We start from the raw sequence: 23,627 nt of genomic DNA, 5'->3' as shown, positions 1-23,627 counted from the left end.
TTTTTCTTCTTCTTCTTTTCTTTCACACCAATTTATCATCTCATTCAACAGTTTATAAAGAACCGGGGCGATAATTAATTGACAAAAATAAACAGCATTTAAAGATTAAGACACCAAAGGTACTCCAAGACAGAGCTGCTGCAAGGCTCAAACTTGGCAGTTTTCTTAAAGAAATAGCGGAGCACTCGGATCACACTGAAGCTGACAAAACAGATAGATTCAGCAGACAGGTTAATGGTGAGACACAAAGAGAGACATAAGATGCACAAGAGAGAGTCCAACGTTTCTTTTAACTAGTCCACTGCGAATCTCCATCCACCGCTCTCTCTTGCTCCTCTCTCTTTATTGGACCAGCGCCTCACCAGCGGGCTACTTGGCTCGTGTAGTCCTCGGTGGTGGCTGGGAAGTCACTCTCAGTTTCCTTCTCAAAACCTCCTCCCACTCTCCCGCCTCTGTTGCCACCGCCTCTGTGTTTGGGCGGCCAAGGCCTGACCTGGTCTCTCTGCTCCCGCAGCCAGCGCTTCTCCTCGCGCCTCTTCAAGCGCACTTCCTGGTGCTCCCTCTGGCGGGTGAACTGGAAACGCTGGAGGAACAGGTCCTTTGCATATTCGTACAGCTGCATGTCCAAGTAGTTGAGGTCCTCGATGCGTTTGCGCACAGTCTCGCTCAGGTCCACGTTGGCAGCTCGCGTGCTGTTAATCTGCGTGAAGGCAGAGATGAAGCGCAGGCTGAACGTCCGCTCAAACAGGTACTGGGTCTTACGCTGAAACTCGGTCAGGCCGTAGAAAGCCATGTTCTTCAAGTTGCTCATGGCGCTGCTTAAAAGGATGTGGTTGCGCTGGCTTTCGTTCATGGAGGACAGGTTGTAGCAGCCCACCAGGCTCAGGTCAGCCAGCATGCGGACCTGACGGTTGTTCGCCAAGTTCGACGGGCAGTTCATGAACTCTGTCAGGGTGACGCCGGACCAGTCATCCCCACTGTAGCAGGTGGGCAGCTCGTCCTGGGTGGGTGAACGTCCATCACACATATGGAGGGCGGTCTTCCATGTGGCTCCTCTCTGGACATGTTTCCACTCGCTCAGGTAGCGGGAGACTGGGTCGCGCAGCATGGTGATGTAGTAGAAGTTCCTGCAGCCAAAACAAACACAGTTAGAGAGCTGTGAGCGCATCACTATCACAGAGGGTCGCCCTGCATTGTGCTGACAGATGGTGACTTTTGTCTGAGCATAAAACTTCAAGGTTGAATGCTAATTGGAAAACTGAAACTCTCACTAATGAGGTTGTTACAGTTGGTTTCTATATATTGCCCTTGAAAATTGAACCCTTGCACCGGAGCAATGAATTTACAAAACTGAAATAGGGCTGTTTCCATTCCACAGATTTCTTCCACCTGCCAACACAGAGAATAATTGGGATTCAAGACACAGAGTAACCCATAGTCATGGAGAAAGTGGGTAAAACTGACCCAGCTAAATCCTAAACATGTCATTTTTGCAAAAATAATGAGGTTTCAGCTGTCGCGTTTGAAATCTGTAGCACATTTAAATGAGTATCCTGTTGTTATCAACAGCAGGGCTTATAGAAGAGAACACATCTGATTTTCTTTTTTCTTTTTTTTTGCTGATGAACAAATGGTAAACACCCCCACACACAACCCAAGTGAAAATGCCAGTGAAAATGTCAGTCTCTATACTAATAACATAAAAAGCAGCGACCTATCCCAGCTGTCACAGGGCGAGCGCACAAATTATATAGAAGTAGAAGATTTTCGTTTTCGCTTCACAGTGACAACCTACTCAACTCATGCTACGACTGCCCTTCGTACCAGTCTGACCTCTACAAGCAAATGCTGTACTGGAGCTGCGTCAAAGCCCATTCAGATGAAAAACAAAGATCAGACAGGTGTTGGCTAGGTAAAGCTTTCCTAAGATGATTTCCCGTGAGATTCATGCATATTTAATGACGCTGCCGCCCCCCTGAGAGCACTCCGGGCAGGTAAAGTGGCGTGCGACTTCTGAGATTTCACTCTGAGACCAAAGCAGCTCTCAATGCTGCCTCAGTGCTTTCAGAAGAGCAAATATCTGCACAGTCTTACCCACGAGTGGGGAAAAAAAGTTACACAAAGAGTTCTCTTTGCTTATTCGTCTGGTAGGATTGAGTACGGGAAAAGAATAAGGGGTTGTGAAGTACTATCTGCACACAATACACTTGGTATACTTTAATTTTTGGTAAACCGGAGGCACTTCCAAGCATGCAGCTGGCATTTCACCCCCATATTAACATTTTATTAATTCCATTTTAATTAAAAACATTTTAAGACAGAGAGAATATGAAGTTGATCACATGTAAGAATGGCATAAATTCAAAATGAAGAACATGCAAGTGAGTTTATGCGATGAAGATTCATCTTAACAGTGCCAAAGGAACACCACTCCTGAAATGTTACCCAGTATGAGTCAGGCAAGAAGCTGTCATTACATCCCCGGTAGCAGCAGCTGCATACTGGCACTTGCTCCTGGAGTAGGCTGGCTGCAGATACATCCTCATTAGACTAGGGACATAAACACATGCAGCAAGTGTTGTTTGAGTGCACTTGACAGCCCAAAGGTCAGTTGTGTGCACCATCAATGTCAAAATACATCAGGATCAGTGGGTGTGCAGAGCTGTCTCGAGGAGGCTTTCCCTGAGTGATACAGATGGCTGTCGAGGGGGGAGGGGGGGGTACGCTGACAGGATTCTTTTACTTCTGACCTGTGGTAACACCAGTACCACCCTCACAGTTACTTCTCACAAAAACCAGAAAAAAAAACACACTGTAAGGCTGTTGTAGGAAAAGTGCAGCTTGTCTTGTATGGCAAAGTGGCGCCAAATCTTGGCATCCACTTGCCAAGATTTCCCAGCCTATTTTAGCGTGCTGAAATCCCGAACCCCGCTGAACTCTAGTTAATCATGGATCAATAATGGATAGGAGGCATATTGCGGCTCATTCTGCCCCAGAATGCTCATCTCTAAAGGAGCAGCAGCAGCAGCAGCAGCAGCAGCAGCAGCAGCATGACTTCAGTGGAGCACAAATTAAACTGGGGCCATTAAACAGAGATGAAAGAGGAATTTAAAAGTATGGATAAAAATGGAAACTAAAGTAGGGAGTGGAACTGAGTAAGACGCAGGTGCTGACAGGAATATTAAAGTCCAGCGTAATTTATACAGACGTATATAATGGACATGGAAGAAGCTTGATAGCACGTGAATGAAACTATATCTGACAGATACAACAGAAAAAATGTCTTGCAGTAATTTGATTCAATGGCTATAAAAAGGTATTTGTTATTCATTTAAAGTTTTTTTTTAATCATAAGCTTCATGTTCTCAATAATTGATTAAAGAGCTATTTTGAGCATTTTTTGAGAGAACAACACACACTCTCTATCTGTAATCCATACATATTTATTCTAAGCAGGTTCTTGGGCATTCAAAGTGAATCAAATAACAAATAAAAAAAATATATTCGAAGAACTCAGAAAGAATACTAAAAAAATTGTGGTGCTTAGAGTAGTGTGCTGATGTACTTCAGTGGTGGTGTTATAGGGACACATCAAAATATAATGCAATGTTCTTCCTGTGCACAACAAAGCCAGGAAAAAAACACAAAAAAATACAAAAAAATACAAAAAAGAAGCAGAAAGGTTCAGTGCAGAGTTTTAGACTTAGCACGATAGAGCTATGGAGTCTGCTGTTTAGTACACACGGACAAAAAGACAAACAGGCCCCATCAAAGGCAATGTCATGGTGATGTGATAGTACTGTATTAGTAAATACAGGAAACGATAACAGAAAACATTCTGCATTTTAAAAATCATAAAAAAGGCCTTTAGTTTTAGAGGAAGAATCGCAACCTCCTGAGATCTTGTTTGGGATGCATTTTTAATTTCTCCAAGCTATCTGGGATTAGCTAGACCTGATTATTATAAAAATGAAAGATCATCTCTGAACCGAAAGTAATTTTAAAAAGGCATCACTTCTTAGGTTGACAGCAAGTTTTTGTGCTTTTTTTTTTGTCACCATTGCAACTGTGGAATTAAAGAAATTATTTTATGGCTACGATATATTCTGCATCATTAATAATATAATCTATAGTATTGATACTGCATTAAGATGTTTATTAAAACCTGCTGACTTTACATTAACCTTTTATTACAGGTACAGCTAAGACCATTTTATACACATTGCATGTTTGTGCTCATTCAGTGTTGATGCTCAGTCTATTAAAGAAGGTTTTAAGCTTTGTGAAGCGCGATGTCTTCACAATCTATTGTGTAGGTGACTTGGATCTATAGAAGGTTAAAAGTGCATATACACGCTTACAAAACACATATAGTGCATATAATCTAGAAACAGGCTTGAGTGAAGGCCTGAATGTATTCAGCTTCTTGTTGTAACCTGTGGCACTTGAGTTTGCTTAGCAACAGAAGACAGAAGATGGGTCAAAAAGAAGAAATGTCCACGGGTATCTCCAGGGCCTGAAATCATCGCCATATTTGGGAAAAGATGTTAGAAAGAGGAACTTCTGTGTCTGACCTTAGTTCTCAAAATTGTCTCATTGTCTGTACAAGATGCAAATGATGTTCTTAGAAATACAAAAATATGTTATAGAACGCCAGAAGGGGCGTTTAACCCTGATGATATATAAACCATTCTCTGTGTATTTTTGGCAGAAGTCCGCAGATGTGATGCTGTGTACTTCTTCCCGCACGTGTGTTCTTAATAAACTCTTTATCTGATTGCACTCTACTGGGCCTCCATTGGTTTGTTTTTGTGCCACTTGTTGAATTTGGGACACAACTTACGATGAAACGCTTTATTAAGCAGAATGAAGCAGAAAGTACAGAAAAACCTAAATGGAATGTTCCCATAAGAGGACACGGGGTCTCAAGAGGTTAAACCACAAATTCATGCTACACCACAAAGAGATAAAGACATTTTTGTTGCATCGTTCCTTTTTTGGATGTGAAAATAAACCAGAAAAAACTTGTAGCAAAGTAACAGACGCAGATGTAGCCTTGTTCGGTTTAAAGACATTCACGGTAGGTCAAGAAAGTGCTAACAAAGAGCTCGAAAGCTACAAAAAACTGTTATGGAATGTGACATAACAGTTCCACGGGAGTATAAACGATATATTTTATTTTTTATTCTTTTGGAAAACATTTCCTCTGTGCACAAAAATCTAATAATTTTCTGTAAGCTTGAAACAGCTTATACGTAGTAAATATCAGTATACTCATGCTGCACACTCGGAGAGAGAGTGAGAGCATGTTTAATACAATCACAACTCTAACATTTTAACGCTCCGTTTTGACCACACTCATTTTAGCAAATTTAATAGTTCACAGACAAAAACAATAAACCAAGCACTCATGGTAACATCATTTTATAGATAGATCAGAATCAGATGGCACTCCAGGATATGTCAGAGAGTCGGGTTATTAAAAATGCATGGCGACGGGTAAATTATTGTTGAAATTAGTTTGGATTATGCGGCTATCCATCCAAAACTGACATGAGATATGTTCCTAAAAACAAAAACAGCCTCTTAGAGTGTACAAGAAAAATCAGGGGACTGATTTCATGCTGTACGAACCCTGAATACTTGTATGAGAATTTCATAGCAATCAATCCAGTTGTTCAGTGACCATCAGATCCACCAACCAACTGAAGCTGCCGACCCCTGAAGTGCTGTTCAATGAATATTGTCAAAGAAATGTAACCTCCTAAACCCATACTACATAAAGAAACGGGTAGTTCCAGCCTCAGCCGTTGACAGTGAACAGACAACTGGCTTTTAATTGCCTGTAATTAGCCTCAGTGACACAATTCCAGCCCACTGCTTCTCCCTGATTGCAGGCTGCTGAAAAGGACATTTCACTTTCAGACTGAGCTCATCTTGTTTGAAAGTGGACAAACTGAATTCACTTATCAAGACATTCGTGTGTGGGAGTTGGATATTGTTGTAGGTGCTTGAGGGTGGGCTAGACAATAGGGAAAAGCAAAACAATATATTGCTGTGAGCCGGGCAAAAAGTGGTTCAGAGCAAAGGCTAACGCACTGAGCAGTAAATAAGTAAAGACGGACCAGGTCCCAGTACAACAATGGGACTGACTAATGCTGTTGGGATGTAGACGCCGTGCTTGTGTGACAGGGGGTGGTGGTGGTGGTGAAGCGGTGCTTTTGTATTGGGTGAAGGCTCTTACTGTCTCTTGACTTCTCTGATTTATTCTCACAAAGTAACAGCCTTGATTTCTCTCCATTATTCCTCTGTGGTTCAGGAGCATCAAGAATAACATTGTTTTACATCTTTTTACTGCTAATATATGAACATATTTCCCATCATGAAGCCGCCACAGTCAAGAGAGTCAGTCGGATTATGGAGGACATGTAACATCAATCTCTGATTGTTACAGTCACAGAGTGAGGATGAAAACAGCAGAATCAAAATGTCATTCTCCTATTTGGCAGCATCTTCCTTATGAGTCTGTTCAAAATATCTCAGTGCTTGTTGTTGTCCGTCTATTTTAACTCTGCTAAAACTCACCACTTAATTTAATACCTTGCCTCATATGAGCCGGGGTGTATTTATGATTAGCATTACACTGCCTGATCCCTGCAAGACTTTAAAGATTATAAACGAGTGTATCACATTTAATGTCTCTTTAATTACTCTATATTCTAGAGCATTTTAATTTATAGGTTCATATTCATCTTTACTACTTTCTCATCCCCCCTGTGTCATTTTGAGCCTCTCAACATTTTAGAGCAGCAGCCAGGAATTGTGGGTAGGGTGAGTGGAGGGGATAAAACGCCTCAAAGGGCCCCAGCCACATTCGTTAGTCAGATGTTGAAGTTACGTGCCACTCGTCTACGGGGGCCATTAAGGGGCTCTCGGTCAACTTCGTGCTATGAGCGATGGGAACATTAACGCATAATGTTCGGCTGAAGTTAGAGCAGAGAGAGGCCTGCGCACTTCTGTGCCGCAACCTGGACGTGATTATAAGCAATATTCAAATCAACCTCACATCTTTGGTTTGTTGAGCAATTCAAATGGGTGAGGTGTTGAGCCATGATACACGAGTGCTGTTTCCACTCGTTACTAATTAACCAATCAGATCCTGACTTAAGCCCCAGGCTATTGTATGTAATTTCTACTGGGGAAAGAAAAAATAAATCCTAAATTTAGTCAGTAACAGCTGCAGAACTGCAAGGTGAAAGTGAACAACCTCTGGGCACTGCAGATGAGAGAAACTTGGGAGAACTTTGAAATAAAATAAGTCTCCGTTTGCTTATTATCAGTTGTGTGTGACTTGAAAAACTCAGTCAAAAGCTGAAAATTTAATTTCCACATGATCAAAACTGGAAAAAAGGAGACTGAACAACAATCAGGAGTGACTAGTGAGTGACACTGAAGTTATGCTCTAAAGATTCTCACCCGCAACTCAACCAAATTTGATGCAGAGAACATGAAGCACTACTAATCTCAAATCCACTTTGTTCCTATAGTTAGCCCCCTCTGTGTTTGTGCCATGCTTGGTGATCTTAGCAAGTGGTGCCAGATGCATTTTAGAGCAAACAAGGGCTGGAACCCCGAACGTGGGTTTCTAGGAAGGAAGACGGCAATAAGCAGCCATTACTGGGAATAAGAGCTGGTTTCTGAGACAAAAACCTGTTACAAAGCAAACAACAACCAAATCAAAAATCAAATAAAAACAATAATACTTACAGAATAAAAAGTAATAATAATTATAAAAATATAAAAAATGCTGTCAAACTAACCAATCTTTGACATTATTAATGGTGTTTTCTATCCATTGTTTAACAAAATATGTTTGCAACAAGGTGGAGAGAGTTTCTGAAACCCTAACAAAAAAGTATGTCAAATATTCCGAAAGACCAATCACATTGAACAGATACCGAAAGTGAATAAGATGAATTAAAAATTAATTAATAAATAATCTCCAAAGTCTAACATCTGCTATCAGCTTTAAGGGTCATAATGGCAACTTACAGAACACACGCGGCACGTGGATATTGCAGTATTATTAAATATGTCTTATTAACGCCATATCAATTCTTACTTTTTAATTATCAAAATGATCAACACGAGTACCTGTGTATTGGATCACTGTCTTAAACAGCTGCCTCCTGCAAAATAGTAACAAAAACAATTAATAGAAAAGTAACAGAACAACTCTTAAACTTGTGTCTATGGTGAAAAAAAAGAATTTTACTTTCTTATTCTTATCTTTTCATCTGTTTTCTCACCACTTGGTCATATTACACATATACTCTTAAATAACAGTAAAAATGAAAAAAAAAAATCAATTAAAATTAATCAAATTAAATCAAAAGCATAAACAGAAAAATAAAACTAAGATGAGCCTGTAGAGAGTCTGTGTGCATTTATGGTCCTGATTCTGACTGCAAGAGCTACCAGACATGACAGGCATTAAAAAAGTAATCTAGTCCCAGCAAGAAGTAACCCAGTACTGCATCATTTTAAACTAAAAATGTAATTACTAGCAAATGATGACATAACAAACCAACCAAAAAATAACCACAGCGCTCAAAAACAAACCTGATGTAGTCGGTAAAACGTCAGTTTAATTTTTAAGCTAATGAAAAAATTGCTTCATGGTGAATAAATAATAAAAATGGCCCCTGTGTACTTGAACTTATTGCTCATATTTGTTGTGGAAGAGTCAAAAAGTCCAAACTCACAGTGAAAGGCTATTAGCAGCTGCTATTAGTGGCCAACATTAGCATAGACAAAATAGAAACAGAAGGTTTAATGAGATATAGTCAGTATAGCTGTGAATAGTAAAGAAGACCTCCAAACATGCGCGGTTAGTACAACATCTTGCTGGGTTTTTTTATTTCATGATATTGAAATTCCACAGAGTGTAAAAAAGCCTCAATAACAATATTCAGCACTGCCATTCAAAAGGGAGAACATACCATACATTGAGATAAATATCTCTAGGAGTGGACTTCTGAAGACACAGTACAGAGTACAGTACTCCACATGAATGAGTATCCCTGTAATTTTTCACCTCAGTTGACTCCTGCCATTTCTCCACTCTGCTTCTCCCCCATGTCCTACAGACATTAGTGTTCCCCCCGGATCCATAACCTTTTCTTAAAGGTTGTCACATTAATCACGCTGCTGATTTCACTCGTCAGTCTCCCTCTGTATCTGTTGTGTTTGTCTCTAGTTATGCTGTGCATTGTCTCTCTTCGCTGCCACCCGCTTGCAGCACATACAAACAGCCATCACTCACCTTTCTCGCTCTTTGTCTTGCAGCTATTTTCCGAAGACTCATCAGTCAGGTAAATCATGACACTGATAAAAGCTGATGACAGTCATGGCAACACAGCGCTAGTCTAATTCTGTCTCAAAAAACAATTTCAGCATGGTAAATGGATATATCTAAAAAACTAAAACATACATCAAGCTGAGAAGATTTTTTTTTAAAATGAAGGAAAATGAAAGGTGTTACAGAAGATGGTTATACCTTTCTATGATGCTGTTTCATAAACAGTGTTTTCAGATGACTAACTTGCAACAACAAATACAGTAAAAATTCCCTGAATTTCAACATGATGAACTTTGAAAGCCCAAAAGGTTGTACCTGTAACACTTTCTTGTTGTGCAAATACCTGTCGTCACACAGCAGAGGATAATCTGAGATTAGTTTAAATTAAGTAGGGAGTCATGTTAATTAAGCTTAAGGACCTTCATACAAAAATAGGGACAACACAATTTGTGATTTTGAGGAAAATTATTATTATGTTGTTGTAAATAATTCATTACATTCTCCAACTGAACTGAAAAATGTGTAGACAATACAGCAAATTAACATTTTTTTTTGTACACCATAGCCTACATCTGTTGCCTGATGCCTTATACTCTTAATTTTGGTGACCCTCAATAGCAGTGCTGAGTATACATGTGCCCACTAGCAATCATTTTCAAAAAAGAAGGGTATGCAGAGCAAAATTGGTTATTTAACATTTGTCCAGCCCTGAACTAAAGTCTGGCTATTACATCAATGTCATAGCGTATATCTTCGTCAATTGTTTTACATAGTATGGTTCAACACAGAATGAATTTGAATTACTGATTCTTAAAAATAAGCATGGAAAACATTTTTTCCCATCCATAAGTCAAAAGTTCAGTTTCTTATCTCAAATTTCCAACTTACTAAAATCTTACTTTGACGTAATCCCTTGAAATTTCTACTTATATCTTCTGATTTTGTTTCTTTTTCAGTGGTGGAAACACACTTACGAAAGCCATTATTTTAACACCACAGCAGAAACAATTAATGGCTATAGTGGGGCTGAATCCTGTGCACATGTCTAACAAGTTCAGAGAGGTAGCTCCTGGTGTTTTCCCTCAGCATGTCAACAGCAGGCTGAGCGCTAATGTGGCTCCAGCAGCAAGGGCAAAGGAAGCAGGACGGCTATGCCCAACTTTTATTTTTAATCACAATTTGCTGTACGTACTATGAACTATTCTCATTCACTCTGAGATGGAGCAGCTGAAGAGTAAAAGGTGAATTCTTCTTGTTTTTCACCAAGAAAAACATTTATACAATAGCTGTTCCCTTCCTGATTTCTTAGTTGTTTCTGCATTTGTCACACATTAATGTTTCAGATCACCAAACTACTTTTAATTTCACACAAAAAGTAATTACAAAATGCAGTTTTGTAGCTTAAAAGTCATTGACCTTAACCGTTGTTAAATCATTAACTGTGATTGGCCACATTTTTTATAAAGCAGAGGTCCGTTTCACTCGTCACACCCACGCCTGTTTACTAGGCTAAAAGATCTCAAAAAGCAACACATCATGCCACAATCTAAAGAAACTTAAAGGCAGATAAAAAACAAAGTCACTGACATCTATCAGTCTGGAAAGGGTTAGAGATCCTTGTGTAAGCCTTTGGGAACTGAGCGAACTGCAGTTAGAGCCATTATCCACAAATGGAGAAAACTTGGAATGGTGGTGACCCCGTACAGGATCGGCCAGCCTACCAAAATTACTCCAAGAGCGCATCGACAGCTCATCCAGGACGCCAGAGAAGACCCCAGAACAACATAAAATAAAATTCAGACTTCACTTGCCTCACTTAAGGTCAGTGTTCATGATTCAACTTTAAAAAAGAAACTGGGCAAAAACGCCATCCACATGAGAGTCCAAGGACAAAACCACTGCTGACCAAAAAGAACACAAAGTCTCGTCTCACGCTGAACTTTTTGGAAGATTTGGTCTAAATCTGGTGTAAAACTAAGACAGCATTTCATAAAAATCAGCTGTGAAGCGTTTGCTTTAAATTACCAAGACAGCGGGGACTTAGGCAGTAAAGCACGTTTCTTTTAATTACACGCTAAGCACGACAATCCCTGTTTCCAGTATTTACAGATCGTGACTTTGAATTTGTTTTTTTAACTAGAAAATGAAATGACACCAGAGCCCCGGTACAGCAGTGGCACTGCCCTCAGCTAAACTACCTCAGGTAGACCCACACAAATAAGGATACAGTCATCTATGACAACTCCTCATTCAGTGTGTATTAAATTATAGTAATAACAACTACACACGAGCAGAGGCTTCCAAAGAAAAAGGATGGTGTAAATGAAAAACTCTTTAACACTTTGAATAATACAGCAGATGTAACTCACCTGAAATGCTTCATGATTATGCCAAAATTTATAAAAAGCCTGCCCAAGCGGTGTATGATCATCTCTAAACATATATTTCTGTATCTGTTAAACTAGTGGTAGTTTGTCTTAGACTGAACAGGAAACGCAGGAGCAGTCGGAGCAGAGAAAACAATCAGATCAAAGCTCTCAGAGGACGTTTGAATTTACAGCCTCCTGTGGATAAAAAAAGAAAGAAATAACCTTGAAAGTAATCTGTTACCTACCGGAAGCTGCAGCCCTTTATTGTATTTTCTTTATCAGCCTGTCCACTGTAGTGCCAAAGGACAAATGATGCTGGACTCTGATGCTTATCTCACTTAGATTGGAGAACATTTAAAAAAAAAAAAAGCCTCCACTTGGGGCTCACTCTTTGAACATTCAAGCAAACTAAACAATGTATATTGTTACTGCAGCAGTGATATCAATTCATAAACCTCGCAGTACACTTTGTATAATAAGAATTTGCTTACCATCAACAGAAGCATGTCCTAATGGAAAATGCATGTTAAAGAGAAACATCACAGCATTTCTGGTAAGTGTGAAGAGCTCCTATCTCTGATCCCGTTCATACGTAAGCTCAAACATGGCTGAGTTTGTGTCAGATTAACTTGATAAAAATCGTGTCATATAAACAAGCGATGAAGGTGAAAATTCATGCCACCAGCAGCTGAGAAGAAAAGGGTATCAAAACTGTTAATTATAATTTAATGCTTTCATGTATTGCATTGCACTCTGCTGTGTGAATGAAAGAACACCAACGCCCATGAAATCTGCATAAAAATTTGTTATATTAGTATCAACAGACTTTGAGACTGCAAGACACTCAATTAGTAACTACTCAGTATACTTAAATAATATCCCTTATTTATATACTCAGTGTTAAATATAAATACTGTATGTGATAAAGCCAATGAAGACACAATATCTTGAATTTTAATATTAAAAAACTTCACATTCAGCAGAAGAAATTGTCGACGTTGTTATTATGGTCCTACATGAAATCCTGTAATGGTCATACATGTCGAATTTATTCATAAATATATACAATTTTAATATATTCAGTTTTAATTGTATGGAGGTAAAGACCCTACGATAATACAGAGAAATCCCCAACAACAACTAACTCCTTAAGGAGTAGACTTTTACCATGACGATGTAGGATGGAGTGCAGGTCCTTTATTTCAGCAGCAGTCAGGCTGTACAATACCCACCCAGGATAAATGCTGTTTAAAAATACATGTATATTATTATTGCTCCCACTGTACTCTATGTATATATAAGGAAAAATCTCAGTGTGTGTTTTGGCTTTTTTGTACACTGTTCTCCAAGTTATTTATATTTTTTTCTATTTCTAGTTTTTCTAATATATCTCTAATTCACTTTCTTTCTTGTGTTGCTATAACAAGTGAATTTCCTCTGTGTGGGATTAAATAAAGTCTATGTCTGTCAAACAATCCAATGATCTCCGATGAGTAAGATAAGATAAGAGATAAGATAAGATAGAACTTTATTAATCCCTCGGGTGGGTTCCTCTGGGAAATTCGATTTCCAAAAAAGCACAGCACCGACAGAAGTTACAGAGTTACAGAATATTATATATATATATATATATACACACACACACACACACACACACACACACACACACACACACACACACACACACACATATATATAATACAGAGACAATATAAATAAAATATACAAAGGGGATAAATAGAATAAATAGGAATAAAAAATAAAAATACAAGTGAATTGCACATTTCAAGTATTGAGGTCTATTGCACTGTTGACTATTTACAAAAGTATTGCACAAAAGGTATTGCACAGTGAGGTGAAGAGGCACTACAGCTTAGTTGTTCCCCCCTCCTTTGTCCTCCTGTTTCCCCTCCCTCTCCCCTCCAGAGAGGAGTTAAACAGTTTGATGGCGTGTGGGACAAAGGAGTTTTTAAGTCTGTTAGTTCTTGTCTTTGGGAGAAGCAACCTGTCACTGAACAGACTCTTCTGGTTGTTAATGGCCGTGTGCAGAGGATGCCTGGCATTGTCCATAATGTCCATCAGTTTCTTTAATGTCCTTTTCTCTGCCACTGTCACCAGAGTGTCCAGCTTCATGCCGACCACAGAGCTAGCCCTCCTGATCAGTTTCTCCAGCCTGGATGAGTCCTTCTTTGCTGTGCTGCTCCCCCAGCACACCACAGCATAGAAAAGTACTCCAGCAACCACCGACTGGTAAAACACTTGGCAGTAAGCACTTGGCAACAGTGGGAAGTAAAAACTCTATTTTAAAAGAAGAAACCTCCATGGGAATCAGACTCAGGGAGGGTCAGCCATCATCACTGAGCGATAGTATAGTATTATATAAGAAGCCCAAGTTCTTCATGTGCACTTATTTACAAATCAGTGCTCGTTATCCATCACCGGCACCTGCCTGATTTTGTTTAAACACTTATTGCACACTTTCTGTAAACCCAATACACTTCATTTCACTTCTCAAATATCACTGTGTGTGTCTCCTATATGATATATTTAACTGACATTTTCATTGTAACAACCAACGATTTATACAGGAAAATAATGACGACTAACAAGGTTGCCCAAACTTTTGCATCCCACTGTAGATGAGAACCGGAAGGAGCACGTTTGGAGGAGTGGCCCTGATCCTGAAATTCTGATACTTAGTCTCCAATTATGCAATCAAAGTAATGTGATGCTATCCTCATAAGATTTTTCTTTTTACTGCACTACAAACATCTTAAAGGTCTTAAAAAGGAATATTTCATGCATACCAAATACAATACTATTCCCTTAAAAAGGGAAGGGGCCTATTTCTAGTTTTTCGCAGAGCTAGAGAGCACCACACTGACTGAAACTTGTCATGGCAGTGTGAGTGGAAATGGGCCAAAGGTCATCAATCTGCACTCGAGGGGCATTCAAATCGACTGCCAGAGACTGTTCGTAAACAGATGAGAGGTTATGCCCTCTCCCACCTCACCACAGACAGCCACCTGTTATCATGTGACAGAAGTTCACCCATGCTCTGTGTCACAGGATGCACTGAGCCAACCTGTGGCAACTACCTAAGGACCATCATAAAAAAAAGACTTTGTGTTTTCAGATGAAGAAACCCGTTTAACCTCAGCACTGATGTGGAGTAAAGAGTAGAAGACAGTGAGCTGATTTGAGAAAATGTATTGCGAGCAATAAATAACTGATATCTTGTGCTGTAACTGTCACAAACCTGCTGTGCGTGAAGATGTTTCAGATATCGCTTGCTCCAAAGGAATTATCTTCTGCAGGATACAGATGTCTAGATATTCTGGATCAAAAGGCCACAGCGACGTAGATATTTCTCAAGTCTGTCTGCTGCAATGACTCGACTTGAAAATGTGTTTAATTTCTGAGATTTTAGTCCTTTTTTCACCCCTCTTTTTGCTGTTATGCATTTACGTTTTGTTCATTACATTTTAAACATTTTCCAGCAGAGAGTAGTGCTCAGACTCATCACATGGTCATCAGCGTGCAACCTAATGCTACAGGCTGTGGCAGACAATGTGCCAAGGAACATTTAGTCGTCTACTTGACATTCATAGTCTGCAAGGTTTTCATTTGCACAAAACTCACTGCGTATGAAGGCAATTTAACTCTCTCATTAAAAAGACATAAACGCCTCAGAACTTAATGGCATCTCGCATTAAAAAGAGTGAGGCTTTAGAGTTTTGAGATTACATCTTGAGATTGTCACGCACATAAAAGCACGGGGGCTGGTATCAGCTCGGCGTTGACTCTCGTCACAGTTTGGAGGAAAATAGTCAACGGCGCGAACACACCGTCGTTCAGCTATTTATCAGCGAAGTCCTGCATCGTTCAGACAAGACTTTGCTGCAAGAGATCATTTTCATGCAAAGATTATTATAATAGCGCGTCTCAGTTGTGCTGAGAGGATGCGTGTCATGTCTGTGTTTCAAGACAGTTTCTACAGAGAGAGCAAAGAGCAGCAAGAAGTTAACCCATTAGCGATTGTGATCTTAATTAAGCACAAACCAGCACGTTCCCTTTAGTTATCTGCACCGTTCCTTATGAAATGTATTACAGGGAGATAATGCGGTGCGGAGCAGGCAAGCTAATTCATCTTGATTCGTCTATCTTTTACAGACGTCATGTGTTTAACCTTGTGAAAAAGAGAGCCAGACAGCGTCACCGTACAGCATTGGCAAAGAGAGCTTAAAGGGATATTACTTCTCTAGGTAAAGACTTCCTCCATCCCTGAGGTCTTCAGTTTTAGCAGTCATGAAAATTTATATCTATAACCAGGGGTAAGGTGATGCAGAGTGATGAGAACACTCCTTTATCGAGCCACTTTATGAACTGTGATATTACGCATCCTCCTGACAATAAAGACATTCTCGGTAGGCCGTAATAAACAGGAGCACAAAGCGTGCTTTCAGCATCAGTGCTGTAGTGTTTCAGTTGTATGCTTGTTTAGTGGCTTTAGATGAGGATTACACGGGGAGCTCTTGTCTTTACCATTTCTCTGGTGAGCAGATGTCCTTGGCCTGTGAGAGTGAGGGCGTTATTCAGCCTGCACGGTCTCTGCAGTGCATCTGTTCATCTCTGGGCTGTCCTGTTTCTCGCACACGAGATGAGAACGAGACTGGAGACATGCATTATTTGTAACTGATACCATTCCTTAATGGTGTCTGTGCTCCCCCTGGCAGCCCGTAATGGACCGTTTTTGAGGTTCTGTGCATCTTGTTCAGCTTTTTGATGGTGACGGAATGGGAACAGGGGGTGTCACCTGGGAAGAAACAAGAAGAACGATGGGACCTTTCATTTACTTGTCAGGAAGCTGGCATTGCCAGCGCTTGACATGGCGTGCATTCAGAGAGTGCTTGTATAAGCAGTGGCAGACACAACAAGGGTAAGAAAATTGCCCTTGAAAAGAAAAATAATGCAATTCTTCATTTTATAATGCAGAAAAGAAAGATTTGAAAAATGTAACATATTTAAGGGAAGAATTGATACCTCGTGCAAACCTTTTTGGAGATTTCTCATCTGCTTAACTGCAACACCCGACTTTGTTGTTAGGCAACTCATCGTGTAAACATAGAAAATACACAGATTGTTTGATTTTTATTAGTTTAGGCAGACTTTGTTTGTCTCGAAATGTGAGATAGATAACGATAAGGCTACATTTTTGAGTAACCATTAATCTTGGTAATTGTTACTGGAGAAAAAAACATACACATGCTGTGCTGAAAACTAGCAAAGAATGAAGAAAGAAAACAATGCTTTGCAGATTGTGGGCCTCCAGTTTTCACTTCTTTAATGCACATAAAAAGTGATATTTGATGAAAGCCGATGAAGAGCAGTGGTGCTTGAAATGTCACAATTTCTTTTGCAATAAATAAGTGAAAACTGGAGCTTTGCGATGCGCAGCACGTTTATTTATTTGTATTTCTTTTCTCTTTTTAAAAAAAATCTTGGAATAAAAAGAAGACATATCAGTTTAGATAAGTGATTCCAAACTGTCCACAACACCAGTATTAAAACTCAATGCTAAATCAGTGGAATATTCTTCTTGCTGCCCTTTCAATGCCTTTCTGAAGATATCAAACTGAGTAACAAATCTTAGGTAGCTTCCTGCCATAACAGGTAAAAATGTCACTGGCAGGTAAAATCAGCACACAGCTGAATATGAAATACACCTCAAGCTGGGTCGTCACAGGCTTCCCTGCCTTACGTGTTCTTTGTGGTGCTCATGCACCCCACAGTCACTGACACAAAGGTTCCTGATTCACAAACACAAAACGTGTCCTTGCTGCAATAAGCAGCAGCTGCAGCGGCGTATAGAAGCCCAGGAAGATCTTTACCATGTGCACAACCTAAACCGCAAGCTTACAGGGATGCAAACCCTTTGCTTAAGATGCAGCTAAGGTATGGTACCACTCACGCAAATCTGAATTGCTGCGTATCTTTAATGAGATCTGTCATCTCATTTCAGCTCATGGGAAAGTGGCAGTTCGACCTCCTCTGTTTGTAAGGCAGCAGAGAAGAAAGATTAAAGTGGCAGTTAAGTAGTGCTTATACAGAAACACAACTGTGGCACACTTAGAATAGATCCCATATGCTTTTTTCCCCAAATGACAACTTCTGGGTTAGGTTTTAGTTATGTTGAGTGTTAGAGTGAGTGGGGGGAAACTGTGATAAGAGACAATTCATGCAGACGAGACAACAATGCCCAAAATATGATTAGACAAACTATAGGTTGAACAGGAAGTGTGAATGCCCTTTTACATTTGTAAGCAGCTCCCTGCTGCCCTAACTGCTCTTGTATAATGTGAGACCAATTAGACATCGTAATATGACAGCACAGCTTCAGTTACCATAATGGAAATCCTCCTGTCTAATTATGTTCTCCTTTTAATCTTTCTCTTTCAAAGATCTTTCCAAGAGACAGTGGAGGAGGAGACAAGGCGTGTACTCACATGGTTTCTGAATTAATAATACAGCCGGAGGAGAGATGCAACTACACAGGCTGGCAGAGGAAACCACAGTCCGTGTCACATCACATAACACAGTGCTGAAGACACTGAGAGCTTTGCATGCTGCCATGAGCCTTACATGAGCTTCTCCGATTTCACACACACACACACACGCAGCATTTTATCTGCTTAGTCCCCTACTGGATGCATTTAATGTACCAACAATACTAACTTTTCAGTAATAGTTTGATTCTTTATCCTTTCCTTGTGGAATTTCATTATCTTCAAGACCATGACCATCATCATCACTGTTGAAGTAATGTCGTCTCCCTCAGGGTGATGAGTGGGGGATTATTAATGGCAGCAGCAGCTGTCCACAGGTATTAAGATACAAATACAATCGAGTGATATTGCCCCTAGGTAGATTGCTGTTACGACAGCTTTCAGCCGCTCAAAAATCATTAAATTACATGAATTGCCGTGAAATTCAGCGCAAACGTACGTTCGTCTCCCCTGCAGCTCATGTCCACACTGACTCTAATAACATGAACCCCTGATTTTCCCATCTGGTGCCATCATCAGGGCACATTTAAAGATGGAGTAAGCCATTCTAATCCAATACACCATCAATTCATCCACCCCTCAATCCATTTTCTTCCGCTTATTTGAAGTCAGGCCTCGGTGGCAGCAGGCTAATCCTATACACTTTTTGTCAAATTCAGCAAATTTCTTCTCACAGTCCACTTGCTGGCCGTGCTATGTCTGTGCTGACAAAAAAAAAAAGTAGAAATAAATAAATAAAAGTGGGAGTCGTCCCCCCCCCCCAGCAACTGGCTCAGACTGCTCCACACAACACTCACACAGATATTCTATCTAGTCAGCAACAGGGTGTGTTTGTGAGAGATGAGGCCATAGGGAGAATTTAGGCACTGAAAAAATAATCGTATCATCATATTTCATAATATATATTTATAATATAAGCAGCTTTGGAGGAGTCATGTAAGAATTAATGTAATACAATCTGTCAAGATGATGCGATGGTTGCCTTAGGATAGCAGCTTAGCACAAAGAGAAAGCATTTAGCCCGCCTCTTGCCATAAGTAAAGGAAAGAAATCTTTCTTTCAGCTTGACTACGGCTCATAAAGAATGAGTCCCTATTAGCATCTTTTTTTGGCTCAGCATCAGCATCAGCATCTTTTTTCATTCTTAGAAATGAAACTTCAAAAACTTCACAGTAAAGAATAACTGAACTACAGACAGGAGGCCCGATACACCATCAGAGCTGCTTTAATTCATTGTAGCATCAATTCAACAAGATGCTGGAAACACTGCTTAGAGATTTTGGTCTATATTGACATATAGCGTCACCAGTGTTGGGCTAGTTACTGTGAAAAAGTAATTAGTTATAGTTACTTCTTCAAAAAAGTAACTGAGTTAGTAACTGAGTTCCAAGATTCTAAAAGTAATTAATTACTTGAAAAGTAACTATTGCGTTGCCCAGATTATAATTGGCCATTTTTAACTACTTTTAACCACATTTTACCTTTAAAAACTATTTACTTTGCCTTGTTTGGTATCATTCTTTTCAGCACATCCTCACGTTTCTGAATTTACAGTTATGTTTTCATTTTGACATGCTGTATTAACACAATTGATCTAAAATCAGAAAAAAAACATAAAATCCAAGAAGAGTGGAAGTTATATTTTTTACTGTAACAACCACAAACATGTTTAATGAATCATATTTCATAAATCTAATTCAAATATAAATTGTCAATTTTAAAATCCTATGCACAAGTTTTGCACACAACAAAGTTATTTCCAGGTTTTGTGCCAAAAACTCATCGTCGGGCAGAAAGTGATTGCCGTCCGCGGGAGCGCGCACAGCTGCTTAAAGCCAGATTACTTACAGCTACTTCCGTGCAACTGATATAAAGTGCGGTAAGCTGAACACAGCTTCAACTATCTGTTTGTTGAAAAAAAGTAACGCGACCGCACCGCATTTTCTTGTTAGTAACGGTGTTACGACCCGGCTCAAAAGCCGCAACATTAAAAAAAGGAGATGAATAACAGAGTGTGGGTGAGAAGAGGTTTCATCCTAAAATGGAAAACCAGGTTGGCTAGAATGGCTGGTGCCACCAAGGCAAAGACTAGTGCACTGCCGGAAAGCTTGCCTCAGGTATGCTTTTATCCACACCTGACTAGGTGTGGCCAATTAGCACCAGCTGAAAACACTGAGACGATTAAAAGCTGCAGAGGGACGTAACAAACGGTAATGGCGTTGTAACGATAGAAAGAGTAATTAGTTAGATTACTCGTTACTGAAAAGTCGTTAGTAACGCCGTTACTTGTAACGCCGTTGTTACGTCCCTCTGCAGCTTCTAATCGTCTCAGTGTTTTCAGCTGGTGCTAATTGGCCACACCTAGTCAGGTGTGGATAAAAGCATACCTGAGGCAAGCTTTCCGGCAGTGCACTAGTCTTTGCCTTGGTGGCACCAGCCATTCTAGCCAACCTGGTTTTCCATTTTAGGATGAAACCTCTTCTCACCCACACTCTGTTATTCATCTCCTTTTTTATGTTGCGGCTTTTGAGCCAGGTCGTAACATAAGTGGGGGCTCGTCCGGGATCTTTGGACATTTTAGTGGAGACTGAATGTCAGTTTGTTTTGCTTTTAAGTGGGTGAGTGATGGTGTTCAGTGTAATTGAGCAAACTCCCTTTAGTAAGTGTGTTTCAGCTGGGTGGCTGTGCTGCCCTTCCATCGAAGCACTTGTTTGTTGTTTTGCTTTATTGTTTTAGTTTATTGTGTTTGGTGGCTATCCTGGGTGGGGGTACGCTTCAGAGTTTGGTAGGAGACTATATCTCTGGTCTGCTGCCTGCTCTCGAGTTCGCGTTTAAAGTTGCCTCGAGCCTGGTACACCACTGAAGACTAGGGTAGGAAAAGTAAGGGTTTTGTTGTTTTTAGTGTTTTAGGCTGGGAGTTGCACATAGTAAATCAGTGGCACCAAACTTGGTAGGAGGTTTGAGACCATTCATGATCATGGTCTGTAGCTGAGGCAGGTAGGCTGTTTTTAAGTTGGCATTGTGTGTACGCCATGTGTGTGCATATGTCAGTGTTGATGGATGCTAATGAGATCCTTGTGAGGTGAGTGTTTTGTGATGTGACCTTTTAGTGTTGTGGGGAATATGGCTATTTTGTTGGATCACTTGTGAGTGTTGTTGGCCAGGTGATGGCAATAACACTGTGGGGTGCTGAGCCACCCTTGATGTGATCATTGTGTGGCCATAGCTCTCCAGTTTGTGGTTGGTCACTAGCACGCTTGATTTACTGAACTTTTTGGATTAAAGTAACTTGTTGTGGTATAGGGCCACTTGTATGTGACTGTTTGTGTGGTGGAGACAACAGATCACTTAGTTGTGATTATTTGTTGCTACTTTTGGTTGTGTGTTGTAGCAGATCAGGTAATCATTTTGGGTTTGTGACTGTTGTGCTCCTTTGTGTTGGTCACATGTTACTTTTTGTCTGTTCAGTGTGGCAACTTCAAATCCTCATGCCCATCCATGCTTAGAGATGCCAACTATAACGTGAACACTGTGCTTCTGTTAGCTTTAACTTTTATTCCAGGTTTGTGGGTCAAGGAACTGAAGGCTTCAGAGGGGCTTTTAATAAATTTAAGGGTCCTAGAGGAACCCTTTTAAGGGAGGAGGTGTTACGTCCCTCTGCAGCTTCTAATCGTCTCAGTGTTTTCAGCTGGTGCTAATTGGCCACACCTAGTCAGGTGTGGATAAAAGCATACCTGAGGCAAGCATTCCGGCAGTGCACTAGTCTTTGCCTTGGTGGCACCAGCCATTCTAGCCAACCTGGTTTTCCATTTTAGGATGAAACCTCTTCTCACCCACACTCTGTTATTCATCTCCTTCTTTTATGTTGCGGCTTTTGAGCCGGGTCGTAACAGCCGTTATTCCCATCACTGAGCGTCACACAGTTACTGCCGGTTTGCACATCATTGATGGAAATTTCCCATCCCACCACATTCCAAAGGAGCTCTGTTGGATTGAGATCAGGTGACTACGATCGTGGCTCAAGAGTTAGGAGTTCGCCTTGTAATCGGAAGGTAATCGGAAGGTTGCCGGTTCGAGCCCCGGCTCGGACAGTCTCGGTCGTTGTGTCCTTGGGCAAGACACTTCACCTGTTGCCTACTGGTGGTGGTCAGAGGGCCCGGTGGCGCCAGTGTCCGGCAGCCTCGCCTCTGTCAGTGCGCCCCAGGGTGGCTGTGGTTACAATGTAGCTTGCCATCACCAGTGTGCGAATGTGTGTGTGAATGGGTGGATGACTGGATATGTAAAGCGCTATATAAATACAGGCCATTTTACTACGGAGGCCATATTAGTACAGTGAACTCAGATTTGAGACATGTTGAGTTATCCTGTTGGAAGCAGCCAGTAATGAGTACACTGTGTTCATTAAGCGGTGGACACGGTCAGCAGCAATCAGGTAGGCTGTGGCATTTAAGCAACACACGGTCTTGATACTAAGGTGCATAAAATGTACCAAGACAATATTCATCACATCATTATGCCGCCAACAGCCTGAGCCATTGACTCAAGGTAGGATGGATCCATACCTTCATGTTGTTTAAATCCAGATTCTGACTCTGCCACCTGAATGTCGCAGGGGAAACTTTGTGTTTTCAGTCTTCTGTTGTTCCATTTTGGAGAGCCCATGGAAACTCTAACTTCAGTTCCCTGTGCTTAGCTGAAAGGAGTGCCACCTGGTGTGGTCTTCTGCTGCTGTAGTCTGTCTCCTTTGTTGTGCATTCAGAGATACCTTGATTGCTATGAGTGGTTATTTTAGTTACTGCTGCCAAATTCTCCATTGACTTCTGGCATCAACAAGATATTTTCAGCCAGAGAACCACTGCTCGCTGGATTTTTATATAGTTTATGAAATACTCAAACCATCCCACCTGGCATCAACAAAGGTGCCACATTACATGTAAATTATATTACAAGTTATTGTTAAATATAAATACAAACAGAATTCCAAGATATTTTTTAAGTAACTCAACAATAGGTTTGTGTGTCAACTGTAACTGTACACCTGTAATAACTTCAAGAAAACATAAAACGATCAGGTATGGTCTATTACAATCACTTCAATTATCTGGAGTGCCGTTTCTGTTCCTGCCTGTTGAAGCAGTTATACGTTATAATCATGAATATATTTAATCAAGAACAATGGTGCTGGAATAGATTTTATGACCGTATAATTTTACCCCGAGAGACGGGTTGGTTTGCAACACTTGGCTTTATTTAAACTGTATCGGCCAAGAGCTTTCAGCCTCTGTGGAACGGAGACTGTCATCAGCCTAATAAGCATTTTCATGTTATTCT

At 40.4% G+C, this 23,627-nt stretch overlaps 1 protein-coding gene across 1 annotated transcript in view; it reads right to left on the bottom strand.

Annotated features, from left to right (window-relative positions):
* Window positions 1-358: 358 nt before the first annotated feature.
* hs6st3b (heparan sulfate 6-O-sulfotransferase 3b) overlaps window positions 359-23,627 on the bottom strand; it is a 94,931-nt gene continuing 71,662 nt past the window's right edge. The window contains exon 2 of the mRNA XM_085374528.1: window positions 359-1,127. Within this exon, the coding sequence (XP_085230654.1) occupies window positions 359-1,127 (769 nt within the window). The remainder of the gene's footprint in view (window positions 1,128-23,627) is intronic.

Source organism: Diplotaxodon limnothrissa, linkage group LG16 (assembly GCF_057381915.1).
Source record: "Diplotaxodon limnothrissa isolate DT_005_m linkage group LG16, D_limnothrissa_male_GT1.1, whole genome shotgun sequence".
NCBI classification, from domain to species: Eukaryota; Metazoa; Chordata; class Actinopteri; order Cichliformes; family Cichlidae; genus Diplotaxodon; species Diplotaxodon limnothrissa.
The sequence above is the reverse complement of the archived record's forward strand: the minus strand, read 5'-3'. Positions and strand labels throughout refer to the sequence as shown.